The 15,311-nt window shown below is 44.8% G+C and overlaps 1 protein-coding gene across 1 annotated transcript in view; it reads left to right on the plus strand.

Moving 5' to 3' along the window:
• Positions 1-15,311, plus strand: part of C1_1H12orf42 (chromosome 1_1 C12orf42 homolog) — a 1,726,734-nt gene that overhangs the window by 1,561,269 nt on the left and 150,154 nt on the right. The window contains exon 14 of the mRNA XM_086933179.1: positions 10,124-10,221. Coding sequence (XP_086789305.1) covers positions 10,124-10,221 — 98 coding nt within the window. The remainder of the gene's footprint in view (positions 1-10,123; positions 10,222-15,311) is intronic.

A 15,311-nucleotide genomic window follows, 5' to 3' on the forward strand; every position in this document is an offset into this window, starting at 1 on the left:
TCTTTGGTTTTGTTCCTCGTGTTCGAGCTCACTGGTTCCGCCTCTGGTGTCCAGTGGACCTGTGGTGCATTTCTTCTTTTTCCGCGATTCCTGCGGCCCTGTGATAAAAAAGGATATCTTTGATTCTGATTCCCTTGAAAGTATGGCATCTGTCCTGGTGCGTACATTGGAGGGAAACCATAGAATGGGGGTGGTATTGGTCCAAAATGTGGTTGCCCAAAATTGTGGTTCTGTGGTGGTCCCTGCCAGGGTTGCTGCCAGTGTTGGCCTCGTCGCCCTCTCCCTCTGGATTGATTGGATCCGGTGCTGGAATTGCTAGAGACCGAACTGTTGTCCCCGGAGCTGTCGGAGTCTTTTTTAGCTGGGGTATAAGCATCGTCCGAATAAGGGTATGTCTTAGTGAAACTGAATCTCTTTAGATCTTTCTCGAAATTTTTAATTTTTGTCTGAGTTAGGTATTCTTTGTAGTCAGCCATCTCTCGGTTTTGATCTTCTAGTTTCTTTTTGAAACCAGTTAGGATGGTCTTAAAATGGTTCTCAGTTGCCTGAATTTCGATCAGGATAGCATCAGAGAGTCGTTTGGCGGTTTTGATGATAAGGACGAGCCAGTCCCTGGTGCAGTGCCAGGCGATCTGGGCCCAATCCTTCCTGAAAGTAGCATAATCTAGGAAGATTCTAGGAGCGTTGGTGACTATGAGACCTTTTGGAGCAGTGTTGGTGCGCAAATACTGTGCTAGAATTACGCCATGTAGGATGGTCCGTATTTTGTTCCTTTTCTTCTCAGTTAGTGCATCCCAATCGGTGGACTGTGCGATGGTTGCGGGGATATTGAAGTCTGCCACAAGAGACGGGTCGGATAAGATTTCACTGATGTCATCTTCAGTGTACGTTAGACCGGTGTTTTCTGCCACGTTGTTGTGTTTATTAGAAAAGTTAAACTCTCACAGCTGTGCGCTGCCTAAATATCACTAAATCAAAGGAGAGAGGGAGGACTAGATAAGCTAGTCTGAATCCCCGCTTTTATATATCAAAAATCAAGAAAGACTAGCTAGGTTTTTACAGGTAAGACTCAATGGAGTACGTATGTCAAGGAAAACCAGTAGGTTTTATTAGAAAGCCCTCACCCACCAACCTAGTTGGTGGCATGCTTCATCATCAGGCCCACCACAGTGGCACCTAACGTGCCCCGGGTGTGCTTCGACGCCAGATTACTGCGGAGCTGGTATAATTACTGAGTGTGCAATGTGGTGAGTGTGAAGGTGAAGATTAAAAAGCCATACAAGAGTCCCAGCACCCGAGGGTAAAAACTATTTTAATAAAACTGGCTATCTGTTGGCACATTAAAAGGCAGACGGACACGGTGGAGTATGGATTATGACCTCCAGTGTCCTGTGTGGTCTACATGTTTCAGCCTGGCCTTTCTTAATTTAAAACAGGCTTTCCTCAGGACCAAGTGAGTATGTGTGGGGTTATAAAATTAATTTACAGTGAGTGTTTTTAGATTTTATGTGTAGCACGCACTAAGGTGCTATATGGGTGAGAAGGGGATTCCCTCTCGCTTTGCTACATGTAACATAAAAGGGGAGACAGACAGACGTACAGGGTAGAGTCATATTAGCATATTATTGCAAAAACAGTCGTCATTCCACCGTCTTGTAAGGTGAGTGAGCGAACTATGCATGGCTAAAGTGTGGTCTTGTCAGTGGCAAGACTCATGTGATGGTTATCTAGAAGCCGGTTGTAGTGGTGAGCTAGAAAACGAGAATACCAATGTGAGGTTCAGGTAAGTGAAAGAAAATTATTATCCTCACACAGTATTTAGCTGTTCAAAGCCTCCTTGGGTCGCCTGGCAGAGAAAAAGACCCTAAAAGAAGGTAGTATTGGTTTTACAAAATTATCCGACCTGTAAGGGAAGACCTCAACACCTTACCCCCACAGTTGCTGTAGCGCGCAGCCTCATTACTCACGAAACTGTCGATCTGGTTCCTCCTTGGACCTGTAGTCCTTCTGCGGCGCCCGGTGGTGAAAGGAGGGCTGGCCGAGCATGTTATTTAAAGCCTCCGTAATTGCTTGCACCTGGGTCGGGGTAGAAATAGAGGGAGGGGTGCTCTTGCGCGGAAAGCGCCATGTCATGCACGCTCTGCGCATGATTGCGGTGAGTAGTAGTCCCTATTCCGCGCTGAGCCTTCAGTGTGTGCTGCTCCGCGCATGCGCGGATGGGTAAAAGCTGTGTAAAGCTACCGCGCATGCGCAGAAGAGCGTGGTGGCGCTCGTGGTTGCCAAGGACGCGCTAGTATACATTATTGCTCGTGGAGAGAGCAAAAGGTGTTTAAATAAAAAGTATAGAAGCGAAAAATGAGAGGGATTAGATTTACAACTTAAAATTTAGATTGAGGTCGCTCAATGTGAGACAGATTGGTCTATGCACAGTATTGTAAAGAAAAGGAAACATCATACATTAAGTGGTGAGGGAATTCCATGGTATGGAGTCGTTGAGCCCCTCAGTATGAGTGGATAGACGGTAAATCCAACGTTGTTCTTTTTGGAGGAGAAATCTTTCATTGTTTTCAGTTATGGGGAATTGTTCAATCACAGTCCAAGTGAAGTCATTTGGGGTGTGGTTGTGGGACAGGAAGTGGTCTGTAAGTCTGCTTATATTTTTGCCACATCGGATGGTACTGCGGTGTTCCGTCACACTCACTGTAAATTAATTTTATAACCCCACACATACTCACTTGGTCCTGAGGAAAGCCTGTTTTAAATTAAGAAAGGCCAGGCTGAAACATGTAGACCACACAGGACACTGGAGGTCATAATCCATACTCCACCGTGTCCGTCTGCCTTTTAATGTGCCAACAGATACCCAGTTTTATTAAAATAGTTTTTACCCTCGGGTGCTGGGACTTTTGTATGGCTTTTTAATATTCACCTTCACACTCACCACATTGCACACTCAGTAATTATACCAGCTCCGCAGTAATCTGGCGTCGAAGCACACCCGGGGCACGTTAGGTGCCACTGTGGTGGGCCCGATGATGAAGCATGCCACCAACTAGGTTGGTGGGTGAGGGCTTTCTAATAAAACCTACTGGTTTTCCTTGACATACGTACTCCATTGAGTCTTACCTGTAAAAACCTAGCTAGTCTTTCTTGATTTTTGATATATAAAAGCGGGGATTCAGACTAGCTTATCTAGTCCTCCCTCTCTCCTTTGATTTAGTGATATTTAGGCAGCGCACAGCTGTGAGAGTTTAACTTTTCTAATAAACACAACAACATGGCAGAAAACACCGGTCTAACGTACACTGAAGATGACATCAGTGAAATCTTATCCGACCCGTCTCTTGTGGCAGACTTCAATATCCCCGCAACCATCGCACAGTCCACCGATTGGGATGCACTAACTGAGAAGAAAAGGAACAAAATACGGACCATCCTACATGGCGTAATTCTAGCACAGTATTTGCGCACCAACACTGCTCCAAAAGGTCTCATAGTCACCAACGCTCCTAGAATCTTCCTAGATGATGCTACTTTCAGGAAGGATTGGGCCCAGATCGCCTGGCACTGCACCAGGGACTGGCTCGTCCTTATCATCAAAACCGCCAAACGACTCTCTGATGCTACCCTGATCGAAATTCAGGCAACTGAGAACCATTTTAAGACCACCCTAACTGGTTTCAAAAAGAAACTAGAAGATCAAAACCGAGAGATGGCTGACTACAAAGAATACCTAACTCAGACAAAAATTAAAAATTTCGAGAAAGATCTAAAGAGATTCAGTTTCACTAAGACATACCCTTATTCGGACGATGCTTATACCCCAGCTAAAAAAGACTCCGACAGCTCCGGGGACAACAGTTCGGTCTCTAGCAATTCCAGCACCGGATCCAATCAATCCAGAGGGAGAGGGCGACGAGGCCAACACTGGCAGCAACCCTGGCAGGGACCACCACAGAACCACAATTTTGGGCAACCACATTTTGGACCAATACCACCCCCATTCTATGGTTTCCCTCCAATGTACGCACCAGGACAGATGCCATACTTTCAAGGGAATCAGAATCAAAGATATCCTTTTTTATCACAGGGCCGCAGGAATCGCGGAAAAAGAAGAAATGCACCACAGGTCCACTGGACACCAGAGGCGGAACCAGTGAGCTCGAACACGAGGAACAAAACCAAAGAACAGGCAGGACCGAGCAAATAACAACAGCAGTGAGAATCAAAGACCAACTGGTGTTCAACATTTCAAGCACAGAATTGACAGAGGAAGAAATAGCAGTCCTGAATAAGGGCCTATCTTTCGTCCCTACAGCCAAACTGGACCACTTCAAATTACACATGGAACTAGCGGAGTTCTTTAGAAAACTAAAATGAAAAGCCTTCTTTGAAAAGAAAACAGAGTCGAACGACCCTCAAGAGGAAGTCCCCAATGAGACAGGCCTCAGACTAAAATCCACTTTCATTCCACCACCCGCCAGTACACCTGTCGAGATTGCTGCCTTTGAACAGGCGGTCTACACTGAGGTGGAGAATATACAGGAGAAAAACACCTTTAACAATCTGTCCCATCGGGAGCGTGAAACAATAAGACGCCTGCAGGCTAACCCTGCCCTTGTCATAAAACCCGCCGACAAGGGGGGAGGTATCGTGCTCATGGACAAAACAGATTATGACACGGAATGTCGCAGACTCCTAAGCGACACCAGGAATTACAGACCACTCAGGAAGGACCCTACCGAGGAACTAAGCAAGAGGATACAGATATTGGTAAAAAATGCCCGGGACGCAGAACACATCTCCAAACAGGAGGCTGACTACTTGTGCAGCAAAAATGCTAAAATCCCATATTTTTACACTCTCCCGAAGTTACACAAAGGAGTAACCCCACCACCGGGAAGACCAATTGTGTCGGGAAATCAATCACTCTTAGAGCCCCTGTCACGCTTCTGCGATTTCTTCCTGAATCCATTGGTACAACTTACACCATCATACATCAAGGACACGAAACATCTTCTCAATGTAATCAAAGAAATCAACTACAACCCCGAAACCCAACTCCTTGTCGGATTAGACATTGAGAGCCTATACACTAGTCTACCGCAGGACGCTACACTGCAAGTACTGGAGGAAGTCTTAATGGGAACTGCTTGGAACCATCACACTCCACGCAGCTTTATAATGGAATGTGCCACCCTTGCATTAAAAGACAACTATTTCGAGTACGAGGGCAAGCTGTACCTACAGACCAATGGGACAAGCATGGGGAGCGTTTTCGCTCCCAGCATAGCTGGTCTTTATGTAGCCCATTTTGAAAAAACACACATACAATCTGTGAACAATCCCTACACAGCTAACATCAGTATGTGGCGTCGATATATCGACGACATCCTGGTTATCTGGGAAGGGAATCAGGAATCCCTGGATCAATTCCTCATGTGGATCAATACCTGTGACAACTACCTGAGGTTTACCTGTACGAGCAGTGCCTCGGAATTGGCCTTCCTGGACCTCAACATCAAGGCAGACATGGATGGCCTGACAACCACGACCTACCACAAACCTACATCAAGGAACTCCCTTTTGAGGTTTGACAGCTTCCACCCTAGACCTCTACGGGAGAATCTCCCTTACGGTCAATTCTTGCGACTGAGACGCAATTGCAGCAGGATCCAGGACTTCAAACAACAATCATCCAGTTTGATCCATAAATTGGAAGACAGGGGATACCCCACTAGGATCCTAAACACCACCTGCAAGAGGGCGCGAAACCAAAATAGAGAGGCGCTTCTTGAGGTAACAACAAGGCCTCCTGAGGAATCTACTCTGACATGCGTCACCACTTACAATACCGTATCAAATCAGGTTTCCAGCATAATCAACAGGAACTGGAAGATTATTAACTCAGGCAACCGAAACTGGGAAAAACCTAGATTCGCATATAAAAGGGCTAAGAATCTAAAAGACTCCCTGGTACACACCAGACCCAGACCGAACCATGCCACTAACGACAACACTGTCCTCAATGCTTGGGGCTTACCTAAACTTACGGGACACCAACCGTGCAACAATTGCAGTGTATGCCACCTTACATCCCCATCTAAAACCCTGGACTTAGAACCAGGCAAAGTATGGACACAACGCCAGTTCACCAACTGTAATTCATCAAATCTGGTGTACCTTATGACATGCAGATGTGGCCTACGGTATGTGGGTATGACTACCCGTAAAGTACGGACAAGAATGACGGAACACCGCAGTACCATCCGATGTGGCAAAAATATAAGCAGACTTACAGACCACTTCCTGTCCCACAACCACACCCCAAATGACTTCACTTGGACTGTGATTGAACAGTTCCCCATAACTGAAAACAATGAAAGATTTCTCCTCCAAAAAGAACAACGTTGGATTTACCGTCTATCCACTCATACTGAGGGGCTCCACGACTCCATACCATGGAATTCCCTCACCACTTAATGTATGATGTTTCCTTTTCTTTACAATACTGTGCATAGACCAATCTGTCTCACATTGAGCGACCTCAATCTAAATTTTAAGTTGTAAATCTAATCCCTCTCATTTTTCGCTTCTATACTTTTTATTTAAACACCTTTTGCTCTCTCCACGAGCAATAATGTATACTAGCGCGTCCTTGGCAACCACGAGCGCCACCACGCTCTTCTGCACATGCGCGGTAGCTTTACACAGCTTTTACCCATCCGCGCATGCGCGGAGCAGCACACACTGAAGGCTCAGCGCGGAATAGGGACTACTACTCACCGCAATCATGCGCAGAGCGTGCATGACATGGCGCTTTCCGCGCAAGAGCACCCCTCCCTCTATTTCTACCCCGACCCAGGTGCAAGCAATTACGGAGGCTTTAAATAACATGCTCGGCCAGCCCTCCTTTCACCACCGGGCGCCGCAGAAGGACTACAGGTCCAAGGAGGAACCAGATCGACAGTTTCGTGAGTAATGAGGCTGCGCGCTACAGCAACTGTGGGGGTAAGGTGTTGAGGTCTTCCCTTACAGGTCGGATAATTTTGTAAAACCAATACTACCTTCTTTTAGGGTCTTTTTCTCTGCCAGGCGACCCAAGGAGGCTTTGAACAGCTAAATACTGTGTGAGGATAATAATTTTCTTTCACTTACCTGAACCTCACATTGGTATTCTCGTTTTCTAGCTCACCACTACAACCGGCTTCTAGATAACCATCACATGAGTCTTGCCACTGACAAGACCACACTTTAGCCATGCATAGTTCGCTCACTCACCTTACAAGACGGTGGAATGACGACTGTTTTTGCAATAATATGCTAATATGACTCTACCCTGTACGTCTGTCTGTCTCCCCTTTTATGTTACATGTAGCAAAGCGAGAGGGAATCCCCTTCTCACCCATATAGCACCTTAGTGCGTGCTACACATAAAATCTAAAAACACTCACTGTAAATTAATTTTATAACCCCACACATACTCACTTGGTCCTGAGGAAAGCCTGTTTTAAATTAAGAAAGGCCAGGCTGAAACATGTAGACCACACAGGACACTGGAGGTCATAATCCATACTCCACCGTGTCCGTCTGCCTTTTAATGTGCCAACAGATACCCAGTTTTATTAAAATAGTTTTTACCCTCGGGTGCTGGGACTTTTGTATGGCTTTTTAATCTTCACCTTCACACTCACCACATTGCACACTCAGTAATTATACCAGCTCCGCAGTAATCTGGCGTCGAAGCACACCCGGGGCACGTTAGGTGCCACTGTGGTGGGCCCGATGATGAAGCATGCCACCAACTAGGTTGGTGGGTGAGGGCTTTCTAATAAAACCTACTGGTTTTCCTTGACATACGTACTCCATTGAGTCTTACCTGTAAAAACCTAGCTAGTCTTTCTTGATTTTTGATATATAAAAGCGGGGATTTAGACTAGCTTATCTAGTCCTCCCTCTCTCCTTTGATTTAGTGAAAGTAAAGCATATTACCGTCACATGCAGGGCACTGACTTCACTATAAAGGCAGGTAATTGTAAAGAATGTGGGGGTAAAGGATGTTTCCCAAGTAAAACAGTTAATTCATCAACATGCGTGCAAATTACTAGCATTTACAAAAAATAAAGTGGTATGACAAGGCTAGCACTGGCTGTGTCATAGCACTTTTATTTCTTATGGTGGTGGGCAACAAGAGGGAGGGTGGGAAGGAATGGGCAGCATTGGGGTGAAGGGCAACAGAACAAAGAAAGCACTATAACACGGGCAGTGGCGGCCCGTCACAGAACTTTTTTTTGTGTGGGATGAGTAACTTGGACACCAAGAAGGTGGTGGTGAAAGGGATAAAAACAACATGGACAAGTGGGGGTGGGAGTTTGAAGGCAGCAACCCAGAGGGGCCTGGTTTGAGAGAGGTAGAAGCAACATGAATAAAGAGTGCCGGATATGCGAAGGAAGAGGCAACATTGATAAAAAGGAGGGGTGAGGGGAAGAAGCAACAAGGGGGTGGGAGGGGAGAACGGCAATAGGGGCACAGGGGTCAGAGGGGAAGAAGCAAATGGAAAGCAACAGGAACAAAGATGATGGGGAAGAAGAAAAAAAATAGTACCTCATTCACAGCACAATCAGCAGAAGAACAGCAATCAAGCTGAAGCAGTCAGTACCTGGTCCATGCTCCTGCCCGGCACTCATTGACCAATTAAAAGGCACCAAATAAGAGTGACAATTAAGCTGATGAATGGCAAACAATGGACAGGCTGCAATCCCCTTGTTGTATACAGCTCTCTGAAGTGAGGTCGCATGCAGCGCATGTGCTGACTCAGGTGAGACCTAAACACAGTATTTACTGCGCATGGGTATGGTGGTTGAGAAGCATAGTGACAAAATCTAAAATGGGAGGTGTGTAGGTGTTAGACTGTTAGAATTAACTAGTTCTTCCTTCCCTCCTTATGTGTGAAAACAGAAGGGCTGCATTTCTTGTCCCTTTCCAATTTGAAACTACGACTCAATAGCAGGACAGAAAAAACGGTGCAACTTTAAGGAGGAACGCATTCTTCTAGTTCCAATCTTGTCTCGAGAGCTGATGCTGCTCGAGCTGTGCTCAAGGTCGCTACATAAAGCAACTGACAGGCACAATGGGTGTTAAAGTTGTAACTGACAGGTAATCATGAAGCAAAACTATTTTGGATGTACCACTAACACCACAATGATGGGGTGTCATTCTAACTCTTACACAGTGATGGGACGTACCACAGAGTTAAAGTTGTGAGTGTATCTGATGTATTAAAAGAGGTTTCCAACAGAGAGTCAATGAAAAGATTGCGTGGCACTACATGATAGTCTGAATGGTCTCTTGGCGCTGCCTGTCTAGTCCAGCATTTTTAGAGAATCATTTATTGTGGCGTATGCCTGGCTCTAGGAAATCATAATTTTCTTCCCCAAAGAAATGGAGGCTGACTTTGAGTAAGTCAAATGTCCAATCTCTCACAGAGTGGCCAAGTGAGAAAGCTGTGATCACAACCCTGTCAACATGTTTCAAGCTGGCAGCTTGAAGCAAATCTAGATCCTACTGCGATGGTGTCTTTTTATTTCTCAGATTTATATGCACAGAAGGAGAGGCCTAAAAAATTGTTAATTAGTAGGTGACAGCGATAGTGGCCTCCTCGTGCCAGAGCGGCGACCCTGTTGATTAAAAAACGTGAAACATCTCGCAGTTCAGCATATTTCAGAATTCGTACGTGGTCCCATTCTGATAGCATCATGTGCACACCAGATATTTAAAAACATCCTGATCAGTGGCGTGCAGGAGTTAATTATCACAAGACAACGCAGGTGTATTTTGGGTTTAGTTTTACAATTAACACGTGTATAAAGCAATGAAGAATATGTGTTATCGAAATGTTCAACCTGTGCCAGAGTGCAAGAGAGCCCCGCCGGCCTCAGTAATTCGAGGGTGTGTGTCCCCAGAGACGCCCAGGCGTTCTTCCATGCCCGCCTTTTCCCGAGTCTGTTTGGTTTGCTATGCTAATAAAGATGGCCTCCGCTTCCCTCGGAGCCTCAGAGTCACCCCACAATCTGTTCCTTAGAAGCCCCGCCTCATTCCTGCCTCCTCATCTCTCTCTCCTCAGATATTGGAGATTGTGGACTACTATGTGACAGATGGCCTGACAGACCTCCGACTCTTCGCCGTGATGGCCAGCTTGGCGCAGAAAATAGCAGCACTGGAGTAAGTATTCAGCGGCATGGACGCTCATGAATTTTAACTCCTCTCTAACAAAGGGATTCAGGGGGGGTCAGAAGCGGTCCATCAGAAGCTGCAGTAATTAAGAGACTTACACTGCTCTCCAGTGCTGGGGATTCCTTTTCGGTCGAAAAAAAAATGTCCAGGCTGTTCATAAAAGATTAAGCGAGCTTGGTCTCTATTGATCCCTGGTCTACAGCTATGCGTCAGCACAATGGCGCGGCCTAATCTGGGGATGGACGCGGTCCAAGACACATCAGACTGGGCTGTTCTTTTGGATTTTGATTGCATGCATGAAATGAGGTTGTTGGACATATACCCGGTGGTACTGAACACAAAGGGAATTTGCATAATGTGGCGCTAGGAATCCAATGAACATCAAGGTGCATGTCTGCAATGAAACCCGGTGCTTCACTTGCATTTCGATACTTTTTCCCCCTTCCTTGTACGACAACATATCAAAAAAACAATATTTATGCCATCTGAGCTGCATTAGTTAAGGGCCTGGTTCACAAAGAGCTGAAGTGGAACTAACGTGTGCAAAATAATTGTTTCGTTGGTAAAAAAAATCACATCCTGATTCACTAAGTTAGTTGACATTTGCGCTCGCAGACACACACAAGCTCGGGCTTGATGTGCAAAGAATCAATTCACAAAAAGTTCTAGCAAATCACGCATTGACAATTTGAGAATCAAATCTGGTAAGTCAGGTCGCCAAATCACCATTCAGAGTAGATTCAAATTCAACCTACCTCTTACCATTCACGAGGTAGGTCACAATTGGTGACTCAATCCAATTGGATGCCGGCACACAGGGATGGTGGCCTGATGGGGTCAGGGGACCACGATGCTTGTGATTGCTTCTAAATAAAGTATATGTTCAATGCAGGCGTTTTGGTTAAAGGAAATGGTCTGTATTTTAAAAAAAAAACTATTTTTTTTCATAAAGTTTGTTTAAGAGTTGGCAGTGGTCCCCTAGACCGTTGCCTACTCCGATACAACCTATTTTTTTTTTACATTTGCAACTGGGAGGGTTCTCCTTGACCTTTGCAAATTGATTGCCATCTCTTAGGAGGTGCCTGTAACATTTCAATGATTTGCGCCTGAAATTGGAGTTACAAACCCTTGACACATAGCACTCAGAATCGCAATGGATGGGAAGTCCTGAACACGTCTTTGTAAATCTGTGCCCATATTTTGTCTTCAAAAGATGGGTGGTTTATAACTGCTCTTTTCAGTGCTCGAATAGCAACGGGTTGCTGTTTGCATGGATCATTTAGGATTTATTTACTTTAATAAATAAACTGCTTATTAAACAAAGCCCATTGATTCAACTGTAGAGTTTGCTTTATTTACACAAAGAGATTTTGATGTTTAGAGAATATATAGAGAAATTGGAAGAAAAGCAATTCAAACTAAAGTGAGAAAGGATCTTCCTAAACTTCTCATTAGTTAAAATGTACATGGCAATGAAATGAAGGAATTATATATTTTGAAAGAACAGCTGGTCCCAGGGGCAGCATGGCAACGCCTACCAATGGTATTTTGTTTATTATCAAACTTTGGTCATCTGGCCATCGCTGTTTCAGAATGTAACGTTTATGAGATATACATGCATAATCACACATGCACGGATCTAGCCAAAAAAATAAATACATTGAATGTTGATATTATGACATTTTAAAATCAATATCTCAATATAGAAAACCTCTATTCCTGTAAAATTTGAAAAAATCGAAAAAGAAAATATTAATAAGTAAATGGAATAATAGAAGTTATGTAGAGTTTCAATCCATCGAAAGTGGATTGTGATGCGATGCGAGTCTAAAAAGTCTCACCGACTTGATTGATTCATGTAAGTATTTTCTCCATTCAGAAATGTGTTTTGTCTCTTATTTGGTAATGCATTTTACAAGGGATTCTTCTGATTCGTGTGGAATAAGATTGATAAATTGTTTTTATTTTTACTCCTTGGATGTTATTGGAAAGGACACTTAACTGCTACTAATATCGAAATCACCAGAGACACAAGTGTTGCCTGTTTAGCTTTGTGTCTAGATGGGAGAATTTTTCATGTTTCTGCTTTCATTCTGTCAGTGGCATGTTTTTGATCGTTCATGGACCAATCTCTCAGAGGTACTGTCATTTTCAAGCTACCACAGTAGAATTGGGGACACAAAGTACACATTCATACTAAGCAAAAGTTCTTTGCAACTTCTATTAAGCATCGCAATGCAACATCGTAAGAGTTTACAGGGGTCCTCATTCCCCACAAGGTGACTTACAGTACAACAATTGCTTGAGATCACCCTGTTGGTCCTAAAGCCTGGAATGGTTACCCCTTCCCATGACTGACAAGAGCCCATCACAAATTGTAAATGGTCTATTTATGACAGGTCACAGGGCCAGAGATGTCCGATGGGAATTGCTTCATTTTTATGATGGGTCCTGGAGTTCATTAGTAGAAATTGTTCTCCAAGTTGATTTCTTTTTATTTTGCCTTATTTAATACACACCATTTATGACAGCGATGCTTGCTGATCTCTTGGGTCTTCTCTTTCTGGTGAGCCTGCGAATATCACAATTTATGTTCATAGTATTTTCCCATTTTGAAAATCACATGTCCTGATAATGGTGTCCTGCAATCAGACTCTCGGGCCAAATTCTCCATTATCCCAATTGCTATTCAACTTACACAATATTTATAATGTATGGCTTTTCAAATTTAAGGACTATTTGACATCCTCACTCGTAAACCACAGATCACTTATAGTGCATCTTCCAAATTTAATATGTTAAATTGTCAACTAATCACTGGTGCTAGTTCAGCGGCAGCAGTGGTCTTTGTAAATCACTGTTGAATTCACTGCATTCTACTAGAGAATAATCAAATGCACTTCCAGAAAAATAATAGCCTGTTGTTACAATGGCTCACATATGACTTTTTTAAAAACCTGCATTGGAGCGGAACAAGTGGTCTGTGTCTGAAAGGTCCTTTTGGAGGCAAGGAGTGCAGGATATATGTGAGGTGTAAGGTGATTGCATGGCTATTATTAAACATCATATCTAGTGTATGGTAGCACAATGGATGGGCTAATTGATTTCTGTGTCGGATGATGCCTGAACCCAGATTATCATTAATTTTGCAGCTTGTTTATCATCTGGCCTTTCCTTACAGAGAATCAAACTGACTAATTGTGGGGATTTCTTGCAACGAGGACAAGGCAAAAACAACCATGGGACCGATTACTACTTTGGCATTGCTGGGCATCCTCTGCGCCAGCTCAGCATCGCCAAAGCCATGCAGGGACCGCCCACCAGATTACAAGTTGAACTCGTGTCTGTCTGGATTTTCCTAACTTTTCTTTTGCCATTCCCACAGCAGTGCCCGAATCAGGCACCGCAATGGGAACACAAAATAAGTTCCAGATCGGCATGGACTGTGAAGTCCTTGCTGCCCTGAAACTTGGGGTGCATGCAAACAAGGGGACACATGTTACACCCCCTTGAATGCATTCCCAAGGTGGCAGGGTCCCCGAAGGGCCCCCTTTGTTTCCCCTCCGCCAGCCTTTTCATTGAGGTGAGCCCACCATGAAAAGGTTGCCAGAGTGGAAACTCATAATATGCTCGGCAGACCGCAGTGGTCCATCCTTGTATATTAAATAGGCTTGTGCATTGCGCCACCAACAGGGAACGGCAGTTCTCTGGTGCAGAGTTGGTGGTCCAAAAATCTGCCTGATAATAGGGCGGATGCAGGACCACAAACGCAAGTCTGGCAGTCAAAGTCCTCCAGACTCATAATCGGCCCCCATGTTTTGATTTCTTACAGCAAGTTCAAACTGCTCCCTGCTTTCAGGTAGCTATACACCAGAATAGAGTAAGTATTAGTGGTGGGCTAAAAGAATGTGATCATTTGTGTGAGAAATCGGCTTGTTGGTTGACTGGGATGTGAGCACTGGTCAAGCAATAAGCACAATCCTTGTCAGGGTGCTGAAGATGTCAACCCTCAATTAACCTGTGCTCACACCTCTGATAACGTACCATACAGCCGTCGGGCTTAACTTAAAGACAATGTGTAATATATTTGTGAAACACTATACACAGTAATATAGTGAAAAACCCAACATAAAAAGGATCGCACACCAAGCTAGAAAAATCGAGTGAATGTAATAAATAAAACAAGCAAAACACAACAAAAATTAATTCAATAGAATTAAAGATATGCAAGTTTAAAGATATCTTTTTGTGCCAGACAGGGACAAAGTCAGAAGTTCAGGCCAACCACAATGGAGTGCCGGCAGGTTGCAGGGACCCACTTATGCCGAGGAGCTTCGAGGCTGCAACGGGGGGTCCAGCATTAATATCATGGCTGGTGTCCATGATGGATGCAAAGGTCTGCATGAAGGGTGCGATGCCCAGCAGCAATTCTGATGAGGCAGTGGGCTGCGATTCAATGCAGGTCTTTGTGACGGGGTAGACCCACACAGCAGTGTTAATGCATCAGTCTGCTTGGAATTGCACAGCAGAGAATTTATGTCAGTTCCTTTGGATCCACAGAGGCTGGCACAACACCTTAGGACCACTTTTAAGGGTTCAGGATTGGGGTGGCACCACTTTTCAGACTAGAATCACAGATGGCAGAGTCTAGGTACTGAGGTCGAGGTTGTCAGGAGGCCACCCAGCCAGCCCTTGGAGTTACTCTGGGGTCCTGGGTTCAACGAATGCAGGTCCAGTTCTTCTCACCCAGGCAAAAGGGCTGAAGGCAGCAGGTCACCAAAGCTGGGCAAGGAATTCCTTCAGAGCAGCAGCCCAGCAGCTCAGCAGAGAAGCAGTCCTTTCAGCAGCACAGCTATCCTTCTTCCCAGTAGATTAGTCACGGGTTCAGAAGTGTACTGAAGACGTGTTGTCTGAGGTCCAGTATTTATTCCTGGTGCCTTACCTCTGGAAGGTGGGAGACTGCAGTGGGTATGCAGCCCTCTGTGTGGAGGTTGGACACAGTCTATTCAAGTGTAAGTAGGGCTATGCCCAGCGCCTCCCTCCTTTCCTGCCCATTGAGGCACACTGAAGCTCTCTAT

This window comes from Lissotriton vulgaris, chromosome 1_1 (genome assembly GCF_964263255.1).
Source record: "Lissotriton vulgaris chromosome 1_1, aLisVul1.2, whole genome shotgun sequence".
In the NCBI taxonomy this organism is placed as follows: domain Eukaryota; kingdom Metazoa; phylum Chordata; class Amphibia; order Caudata; family Salamandridae; genus Lissotriton; species Lissotriton vulgaris.